The sequence below is a fragment of the Heloderma suspectum genome, chromosome 12, assembly GCF_057233095.1.
Source record: "Heloderma suspectum isolate Gila_16-S chromosome 12, 16-S_ref, whole genome shotgun sequence".
NCBI lineage: Eukaryota > Metazoa > Chordata > Lepidosauria > Squamata > Helodermatidae > Heloderma > Heloderma suspectum.
In genome coordinates, this window is record NC_139469.1 from 5,116,696 (window position 1) to 5,127,861 (window position 11,166).

The 11,166-nt window shown below is 45.6% G+C and overlaps 1 protein-coding gene across 4 annotated transcripts in view; it reads left to right on the forward strand.

The window, feature by feature from the left end:
- PEMT (phosphatidylethanolamine N-methyltransferase) overlaps positions 1-6,617 on the forward strand; it is a 119,469-nt gene extending 112,852 nt beyond the window's left edge. For 2 of the 4 annotated variants that reach the window (XM_084818169.1, XM_084818168.1), the window contains exon 7: positions 321-532. In XM_084818169.1, the coding sequence (XP_084674295.1) occupies positions 321-333 (13 nt within the window). In that variant the 3' untranslated portion in view covers positions 334-532. The other 2 variants (XM_084818167.1, XM_084818166.1) reach the window with 2 other exon arrangements.
- Positions 6,618-11,166: the final 4,549 nt, after the last annotated feature.

Here is an 11,166-nt window from a genome sequence, read left to right on the forward strand (position 1 = left end):
TCAGTGTTGACAATACTGGGCTAGATGGACTCGGTATAAGGCGGCTTTCTATGACCTAATACACATGTATCTAAACGCATGAACACTAAGGCACTTGGCTTTGCACGCGGGAGGTGCCAGGATGCTCCTGGGAGATGAAGCTGGAGAGCCATTTCCATTCCCAGTGTAAACAATACTGCGCTAGATAGACCTAGCAGCAGTCTGACTTGGTAGAAGCCAGCTTCCTGTGTTTAAAAAAGAGCTGTTGGATCTTTCTTCCTAATTTTCTGCTTTCATGGAGTTTTCATATAGAAAAGCATTCAAAAATCTCTTCCCTGCAGTTGGAAATGGTGAACACGTTGTGTCCCCACTCCACTACCTGTGTGTGTGCAGGTGTGTACATCAGGCCTTAACCTTCTCTTTGGGCATTAGGAGGAAATGGTGGCAAGGCATTCGCCTCATTTTAAGATTCCACCTCTTCTTTTTTTGGTCTCCCTTTCTTCTCTCCCAAATCATGTACCTTTCCCCTCACCCCACCCCACCCCAATTCCCTCTCTCAGGCCTTTCACAGAAGAAATCTATCGTCAGAAGGCGACCAAGAACAAATAATGCCAGACGCCGCTGCAGAGGCCCAAGAAGAACGAGGCAGTTGGGAAGCAGGAAAGCAATGTCCTGCCACTGCAGCCAACCCACTGGGGCAGGATAATTTGATGGGATACGAAAGTTCAGCGTGATGTCTAATTCCACTTTCCTCAAAACTCTTCAAAAGTCCCTTTTTGAGATGGAAGCTGGGAGGGCCAGGGGTGTTGGGAAAGGAGAACTTCCACCCTTCACAAAGACTTGGACCAACCCCAGGACCAACTTCATCTTTTTGGTGAAGAAAGCTCCCCCTGTGGCTTTCGGCGGCTTCCGTTAACTGTTAATCTGCATGTGTTGATTATGTACTCATGAGTGTCAAAAAAGCAAAACAGGCAGGAGAGTCTGGGATTTTTATGTAACCATGCACACAGAGAGGAAGAAAGAACACAAAATGATGGTTCGTGTACATTCCTTTGTGAGAGAGAACAGCCATAAGGGCACTGAACATGTGCCAGCCACTGCCAGCGTGCGGGGGGGAGTAACAATATTTGGGGGAAAGTGAGGTAAGGAGCACAGATTTGGAGGCATGGGCTGTGCAGAAAACCTCACTCGTGCTTTGGTTTTTCACGCCGCCTTGTCACAGTGACATAAATGGTTCAAGAGTACTCTTCGGCTACCTCTCCTCAAAAAGATTCCTCCAATGGATCCTTTTCAGAAGCTTTGTGCCTGCTGGGCTTGGTGCAGGGCATTTAGCATGCCGGTTTTATCACTTACGGCTGAAACACATGAGCACAACAGTCATACAGTGCAACTGTGCTGGGCTGAACCATTCCATACTGTAGCTTAGCACCATTCCCCCTTCTAAGAAAAAAACAAAGCCTCCCTTGACATGAACAGCTAGGCTAAACTTTCTCCATAATATGCTGTGTGTGTTTGTGCATTAATATGTTAGAGCATAGGTGGTTCTCCTCACCAGTAGTCTGAAATGGTACAGCCCTTTCAGAGCTGTATCACATGACTCCTGTTTGAGTTCTGAGCCTTCCTGCTTGGGCCGAGCACATCCACCACCCACTCCTCACCTTCTTGTGCTGTGATGTCTTCAGGTCTTGGAACCAAGTCCTCGACCTCTGTCCTCCTCTGCCTGCCCTGGCTCTCCCGACATCATTGGCTGACCTGCTCTGACATCACACAGTGGGAGTTTGCAGGCAGAAAGGGGACACAGCCCCTCTGGCTGTCATTTGCTTAGCTGCTGTGATGTCACAGAACGCCTTAGACATAGCTGAGCTAAGTGGACGTGGGTGATGTTATGAATTAAATACATTCCAAGGTACATGAGCAACTTTTCTGAGATTAAACCACATAAGTATTATCTAGATGCCGTGGGCTCTTAAAGCCTCACTCCAGCCTTACAAAACACATTCTAGTGCTATGCCCTGTTAATTCAGATCAAACATCTTCAGAGAAAAAATGCAAAATGCAGTATTTCTCCACAATTTGAATAAGTTTGGTGTAGATGTCACAAATTTCTCTCCCTGCCCTCCTTTCCCACCCATGCAAACATTTCCCTGGAATACAAAGCCAGTTGCTCCTTGGATTAGGATAATTGACGCAGACGCTGAAGTTTCCTGTAGCAAAGGTCACATCTATGATGACAACAACAAGATCTTATGACGTTTAAACAGGTTTCAAGAGTTGTGTGTTTGTGTCTGTCAAATACCACTGCCCATATTTTTCAGACCTGGCTGAAAAGATGACATATATAAAGTGCTTTTGAAGATCAAGGGATGGAAAAGCCGTCAGATGTACCGAGCATTAGCAGGATTCTGAGATCCTTTTTCTTCTGTGTACAGTGGTGCTATAAAGTCTGTTCTCTGTTTTCTTTCCCTATTGGCTTTTTGTTCTAGCCCTGTCATGTTCTACCATTCTGCCATGAAAATATCTTAAATCTCTCTCCAGTGTTTCCAAACAATCTCTGATATCAAGTATGGGGGTTTACCCAAATTCCTTCCACCACCGCCCTAACCTTCTGTCCTTCATAAGTTGTAACTTTCTGAACTAGCTCCAGTACTCCCAAAATATACTCAACATATGTCGAAAAGACCCAGATTAACCACAATATTAAGCATGCTATAGCACAAAGTCCAAAGTCAAACTTGAGCCTTATATCTTGGTACAGTAGTCCAGTTTGTTTGTTTTTTGCTATGTCCACAACAATTACAGCTCAAGCTCCTGAATACCAAATACCCTGTTTGAAAAATAAATGCACCAAAAAAAGAACAGAAGTAAAAAATATATGTTTACTTGTGTACATCCCTCATGGTAGCTGGCCACAATTGCACGTCGCATTTTCTCCGTGATCAAGTTGCTTTTCTATTTTCATGATGAATTTTTGTAAAGATTTTTATATTTAGATAACTTTTCCACAGCCTCTTCTCCCTTCATGTTTACAGATGCATACCAAGATGGCCCCAGTACCCATAACAACCAAGCAAGCGAAAATACTTTGCATTATTCAGATGATGTATGTCAGAGATTGCCGGCCTGGCTTATAGAAACAGATCTAAATTAGCTCACATTTGATAGGAGAATCAAGCATTTCCCAGAAGAAAGAGGCTCATGCCTCCAACTGCCCTATTTACCAGGCTTTTTCCATGTTCTGATCCCTGAAAAATCACTGTCCTGATCACATTCCTATTTTTTGCTGGGGGGGCAGTGCTTTGTCAACATTTGGTTTGTATGAGTTGCCAGAGTTTTGTTTTGTTTGTTTGTTTGTTTTTATCTCACTCAGCCAAAAGGGTGGCTGACATCCAGTCAACAGAAACAAGTCAGTTCCAGCTTGCACGCTTACAATCTAAAAAGACACAACACAAAAGGAAAAAGAGAAGGGGAGAGAGAAGGGGGAAAAGCAAAGGGTCTTTGAGCAGGGCTGGTGGAATCGTCCTGTTTCCCATCTCCCCTCCCTCTGCTGCTGCCTGCTGGAATGGCTGCTGCTGGTGGCAGATGAGGGAGAAGGGCCATTTAGGTTGTCTTTATGCAGGGCTCCCTCTCTGACATCTCTAGAAGTTAAGTATCAAGAGTGACTGCATCCTGCTTTTGGTGCACATGCATCTCCAATGCATGTGCATGAACCACTAAGGCACCGTGAAATTGAAAACATCAACCCAGTCTGCAGCTGCTGTAAAAAAAAAAAGGCAAACTCCATGTTAGGCATAATTAGGAAAGGAATTGAGAATAAAACTGCTAATATCACACCGCCTTTATACAAATCGATGGTGCAGCCACACTTGGAATACTGTGTCCAGTTCTGGTCACCACACTTAAAAAAAGATACTGTAGAGCTGGAAAAAGTGCAGAAAGGGGCAATGAAAATGATCAAGGGGCTGGAGCATCTCCCCTATCAGAGAAAGTTACAACAGCTGGGATTGTTTAGCTTGGGGAAAACGAAGGTAAAGGGAGACATGATAGAGGTGCACAGAATTGCGTGGTGTGGAGAATGTGGATAGGGAGACATTTTTCTCCCCCTCTCAAAATACTAGAACCCAGTTGTTGTTCACTCGTTCAGTCATGTCCGACTCTTCGTGACCCCATGGACCATAGCACGCCAGGCCTTCCTGTCCTGCGCTCTCTCCCGGAGCGTGCTCAAGTTCATATTCATTGCATCGGTTATGCTATCTAGCCATCTCATCCTCTGCCGTCCCCTTCTCCTTTTGCCTTCAGTCTTTCCCAGCATCAGGGTCTTTTCCAGAGAGTTTTCTCTTCGCATTAGGTGGCCAAAATATTGGAGCTTCAGCTTCAGTATGTGTCCTTCCAATGAGCAGTCAGGGTTGATTTCCTTTAGGATTGACTGATTTGACCTCCTTGCAGTCCAAGGGACTCGTAAGAGTCTTCTCCAGCACCATGGTTCGAAGGCATCAGTTCTTTGGTGCTCAGCCTTCCTTATAGTCCAGCTGTCACTCACAGCCATACGTTGCTACTAGGAAAACCATAGCTTTGATTATACGAATCTTTGTCAGCAAAGTGATGTCTCTGCTTCTTACTATGCTGTCTAGGTTTGCCATAGCTTTCCTCCCAAGGAGCAAGCGTCTTTTAATTTCATGGCTACGGTCACTGTCTGCGGTGATCTTGGAGCCCAAGAAAATAAAATCTGTCACTGCTTCCATTTCTTCCCCTTCTATATGCCAGGAAGTGATGGGGCCAGATGCCATGATCTTCGTTTTTTTAATGTTGAGTTTCAAACCAGCTTTTGCACTCTGCACTTTCGCCCTCAACAAGAGGCTCTTTAGATCCTCTTTGCTTTCTGCCATTAGCGTGGTATCGTCTGCGTATCTGAGGTTGTTGATAATTCTCCCGGCAATCCTAATTCCGACCTGTGATTCATCCAACCCGGCGTTTCTCATGATGTACTCTGCATATAAATTAAATAAGCAGGGTGACAATATGCAGCCTTGTCTCACTCCTTGCCCAATTTTGAACCAATCGGTTGTTCCATGTCCGGTTCTTACTGTTGCTTCTTGACCCTCGTACAGGTTTCTCAGGAGACAGGTAAGGTAGTCTGGTACTCCCATCTCTTTAAGAATTTGCCACAGTTTGTTGTGATCCACACAATCAAAGGCTTTAGCGTAGTCAATGAAGCAGAAATAGACGTTTTTCTGGAATTCTCTTGCTTTCTCCATGATGCAGCGAATGTTGGCGATTTGATCTCTAGTTCCTCTGCCTCTTCGAAACCCAGCTTGTACTTCTGGTAGTTCTCGGTTCGCATACTGCTGAAGTCTAGCTTGTAGGATTTGGAGCATCACCTTGCTGGCATGTGAAATGAGCGCAATTGTGCGGTAGTTTGAACACTCTTTGGCGTTGCCCTTCTTTGGAATTGGAATGTAAACTGACCTTTTCCAGTCTTGTGGCCACTGTTGAGTGTTCCAAATTTGTTGGCATATTGAATGCAGCACTTTAACAGCATCATCTTTTAGGATTTTAAATAGCTCAGCTGGAATACTGTCATCTCCGCTAGCTTTGTTGTTAGTAATGCTTCCTAAGGCCCACTTGACTTCACTCTCGAGGATGTCCGGCTCAAGTTCAGTGACCGCACTCTCATGGCTATCAGGGACATTCAGATCTTTCCTGTATAGTTCTTCTGTGTATTCTTTCCACCTCTTCTTAATCTCATCTGCTTCTGTTAGGTCCCTGCCTTCTTTGTCCTTTATCATGCCCGTCTTTACACAAAACGTTCCCTTGAGATCTCCGATTTTCTTGACGAGATCTCTAGTCTTTCCCATTCTGTTGTTTTCCTCGCTTTCTTTGCATTGTTCATGTAAGAAGGCCTTCTTGTCTCTCCTTGCTATTCTCTGGAACTCTGCTTTCAGTTGGGTATATCTTCCCCTTTCTCCCTTGCTTTTCACTTCCCTTCTTTCCTCAGCTACTTGTAAAGCCACATACTAGAACCCAGAGTCATCCCATAAAGCTGATTGGTGGGAGATTCAGGACAGACAAAAGGAAGTACTTCTTCACACAGCACGTAGTTAAACTATGCAATTCGCTACCTCAGGATGTAGTGATGGCCACAAATTTGGATGGCTTCAAAAGGGGGTTGTACAGATTCCTGGAGGAAAAGGCTATCAATGACTGCTAGTCCTGATGGCTATGTGCTCCCTCCAGTACCAGAGGCAGTGAGCCCATGTACACCAGTTGCTGGCAACAATGTGAAAGACATTTCTATTCTGGCACGCCTGTGCTACTAAGTGTTTGTTTTGCTTAAGCATGTGTGTGTTTGTGTGTGAGATGATAGATAGATAGATAGATAGATAGATAGATAGATAGATAGATAGACAGACAGACAGACAGACAGACAGACAGACAGACAGACAGATAGATAACTTTCCCTTCTGTATTTTTATTCCCTCTGTTTCCATCAAGGTTTCTTTTTTTACTGAATGTATGGTTTTATATTGTATTGTAATTTTAAATTGTTGAGTGTTGCAGGGTGCTAGAAGGGCAGGATATAAATTGAGAAATAGAGAGAGAAATATAGTAGGGGTTGCTGCAAAGAAAGGCCTCTGATGAAAGTTGGTGCTGACACAGTCCAATGGGGTCAGTGCCTTTCAAGCAGCCATGAACAAGCCTGGGCTTATTAAATCTGGAGAGTCTGCTAGGCTTTGAATGAGTGTGAAGTGTCGTTTTGGCTATTGACACCCGCTAAGTAGCCTGAGTGGGCAAAACCTGATCAAAATCTGGCATGATTTGCAGTGCTCAGTCTTTGCCAAGAATTATTAGCCAGCTTGAATTTGCCCGCTGCCACTTTGGCCTCAATTGCTTTAGCATTCCCAGATCCTTACACCAATTTTTGGTCCCCGTAAAAAGACCTAAATATTCAGGTGATGGAGGTTTTATTACATCCTTCCGCTGCCATCAAGACAGATCTGTGCATGCCCTGAAGGAGGGCTGGTCAGACTGTTTGGTGAAAATCCAAATGGCCTCCCTCCATGAAGCTCTTAATGTGGGTCCATATGACCCTTAACATGTTGCACAACTTCTTTAGTTTTAATGGGGCTTCTGCAGGGGGACCTTCCCAGTAGATTGTGTCCCCAAGAGCAGATTGGTTCATTTCCCACTCTGCTGCTTTTAACGGTAATCAAACCCCGCCGTCTGAGGCAATCACCTTGCGTTACCCCCACTTGGAGCTAATGTTGACAACGACTTCTCCATACACTTCCTGCATAATCCACAAATCTGCTAAGTTGTTCATGGTGGTAAAAGAAAGTTGCATTATAATAGATTCCAGCTGAAACCCAGGTCTGTCCAGTTCTGTGCGTTATGTGGCTTGCATCCTGCGAGTGCCTTTTCTTCCAAAGGACAACTTTGGAGTATTGTTTAGCTTATTAATGGCACTTGCCGTGGAAGATTAAATGGCTTTTCACTCCCCATTTCTAAGTCATCGTTAATCACTTGACAAATTTCTAAGAATCCGAGCAGGCTTGTCTGGCACTGTCTCCGCTTCTGGCACTGGAGTTGTTGGCACCCAGTTGGAGACAGTGAGAGTTGCCTCCATCTATTTTCCCGCCTCATTAACAGAGACAATCAGCAAAACAAGCTCAGATGGGCAAGACTTGTCCGAGATGATGTCAATGTGGTGTAGCGGATAGAATTTGAGATAAGACAGGGGAGACTCTGGTTCTGCTCCCCACTCAGCTATGAAGCTCACTGGGTGACCTTGGGGCACTCACTTTCTCTCAGCCTAATCTACCTCACAGGGTGGTTGTGATGGTGAAATGGAGGGGGCAGGGGCTGGAGGTGGAGGGGAACTGGAATGCACAGGCAAGAGAGTGCAGTGGGGACCTATGCTAGGGATGCTGGAGAAATCCACAATGGAATCAATTGAGTTCAGATTTCTATGAATCTAACCCATGGATTCCACAGCGGACCAGCTTTACCCAAGTCACACAGATTCTGCAGACTTGCAGACTGTTTTGTGTTTTTTTACTTCCCAGAATTTTATGCATATTTAGTCATAGAAAAATATGTAAAATTAAAAAAAAACAACGGCCAAAAATGCGCATTTCCCCCATAGGCTAAAGCACAAAAATGCCCATTTTGGAGGTGCAAATTTGCGCAAATTCAGGAAACTGGAGAAAAAATCCGGTTCTGTCAACGAGTGTACGACACACAGATGGAACAGATTTTGCAAAATCTGTACATCCTTAAACTGCGTTGGGTGATTTTGCAGTACTGAGCAGAGCAATCTCTCAGTGATGAGAAGGAAATCTATTCCCATCCAAGGATCAAGTGAGCCCGTCTGAATTTGCCTGCCTGGTGACTGACTGTTGAGGCCTCACTTGGACGACATGGAGGTGATGGAGGGCAGGTGCCAAAAAGGCCTCCAATGTAGGTGCCAGGGGAGGAGGAGGAGGAGAGAGCCCCTGTGATGACTTGTTCTTCAAGGGTTCCATGGAATAGGCTCACACATAAATGGAGGTTCCCATATAGCAGGCAAAGGTTTATTTTTTCATCCAAGTACCAGCCCAGCACCAGCATAATCTCTATGCTAGGGAACAGACTAACTGAAAACACTGGGCTAGTTAAATACTCTGCAGCTGTTCTGGGAAAGAGTTGATCCTAAAGAGAGACACAACCCCCACCCCCCTGCCCAGAAAAGGCTCCCAGCTGGTTTCAATGGCAGTGCCTGGAGTCAAAGTGGTTCCTGCTTAAAAAACAGTGAAGATCACTGACTTAGGGGTTTCACTGCCACGAAACTCTGGTGTTGGGCATTGGACTACTTGTTGATCTAAAGCAGGAGTGGGCAACCTTTTCACCCCGAAGGTCCACATGCAGCAATGAGGACCGCACCCCTACATGTATGCTCACATGCATGCACATTCACACACGCACGCAGAAACAGCCTCATGCCCACACCCTTCCCCTCCCTGTGATCTTCATTTAGATCCCCCCCACTCCAGTAATCACTGTTTCTTCACTGCTAAGACCAGCGGAGAAACAGCCATCTTGATGCGTTCTGTGGGCTGCGATTAGGGTGGTCAAGGCCTGTTTGAGGCCCACAGGTTGCCCACATGTGTTTTAAAAGATAAGACATAAGAACAGAAGAAGAGCCCTGCTGGATCAGACCAAGGGTCCATCTAGTCCAACATTCTGTTCACACAGTGGCCAACCAGCTGTCAACAGGGAACTCGCAGGACATGAGTGCAACAGCACCTTCCCACCCATGTTCCCCAGCAACTGGTATACATAGGCATACGGCCTCTGATACTGGAGGTAGCATAGAGCCATCAGGACTAGTAGCCATTGATAGCCTTCTCCTCCAGGAATGTTCATGGGAGAGCAGTACATTAGCCATGAGAGCTAAATGGGTCCCCCATGTTCAGTGATAGCCTCTTATTTACCAGGCACTGGGGAGCGGCAACAGGAAAGGGTGGTTGCTTTCCTGTCCTGCTTCCCAGAAGCGAAGGATCTGGATGATCACCAGTGGAAACAGGAAATCTGGACGAGATGCATCCAATGGGATGTTTCATGAAAACAGATCCAGAATTGAGCCCTGGGTAAATGTCTAGCGCAGCCATGTCAAGTTCTCTTTTTTTCAGTGTAACCCCTTTGCAATTTTGTGCATCTGCCATTTTTAGCATTTCCTCCTCCATCTCAGGCTTCTAATGCCTGGAAAAGATTCCCCCCCCACACACACACACACACACACATACCTTCCTTAAACATAAATAAATAGCAGCAACAACAAATCCTTTGGGACCTAATTATGCGTCACAATGACATTTATGAATGGATTGTTGGTGGAGATAATGCCACAGGCTAAGGCTGCCGTTTCTGCTCTGTTACTATTTATTCAAGTGCTACTTATTTTGAACCGCTGCCTCGTGGGACCAAGATTAGTGGGGTCCCAGGCAGCTGGAGTCGGTTCATACCTGTCTCTGTTAATCAGGAGACAGAACCACCATTCAGTTGCAGAAGGGAGCTGCTGCACCTCTGACTTCACGCCCTGCTGCGGAGAGAGAATGAGGGTAAATAAAAGCAATTGTGGCTTGGAGAATAAGATATGATTAACAGGTTGGTTGGTGAATGAGCTTGGAGTGGCAGGCCCCTGGCCCCTTAGTTTGCACCGGAAGGGAGCACCTTTCAAATGGCTTTGAATTCCTTAGTGAGGAGAATGCCCTGCCTTCATTTCATTAGATGTGAGTGAGGAAAAGCAGCTTAAGAGTTATAAGAAGGAAGGAAGGAAAGAGAGAAGGAGAGAGAGAAAGGGAGGGGGGAGCAAGGAAGGAAGCACGCAAGCATGATATCTAGCTCTCCCCTGGCCTCTAAGGTGGTGCTGTAAAGGCGTGCACACCAGTTTGCCATTGGATCTGAATTGCACCTTCTTCCAGGAAGAAAAAAATTTACACCAAAATGGCTGCTTCACATATTCCAAGGAGCGGCCTTAAGTGTTGCCAACCAACCACCCAACTTGTGATCCAACAAATAAAACTGTCTTCTGTCAGGTAACCCTTACTAGGGTCTGAAATGTGTCAGGCACCACCCATATTCCACCAGATTCTATCTGTCTCCACCATTTTTGTCAGGCTCTACCCATATCCCACCGGATTGTGCTCTTGCTCCTTCTCTGGCTTTCCAGAAAGTTGCCTGACTTATGCCAGCATCCAGTTTCACACAGGAGCCAGCCAGGGCCCCACCAAAGGATGCATTGCCCATGGCCCCCTCAAATCTGCAGTTAGCCCTGAGAGCAGGGTCTGTAGTTTCGTGATAGAGTGTATGAGATTAATGCAGAAGACCCCCATTAAGGATCCATTACAAGGATCTTAGGTTACAAGGCTAGGGAAGAAAGGGGGAAAGGACCCTTCATACTGTTACAGGATGAGGGTTGGTCAAGATGACCCTACAGGATCCCTTCCAACTCTGTAATTCTTGACAAGTAACCATTCTGTAAGTAGAGCTATCATTGTAGATGCCCTGAGGCAGTACGTCTTAAGACCCAATAAAATACAGCTGATAGCTACAGTAACATTCTGGTGATGTGTTTTAATGGGAGCTAGGAGGGCCCAAGAATCATAGACTAGTAGGGCTGGAAGAGGCCTATAAGACCATCGAGTCCAACCC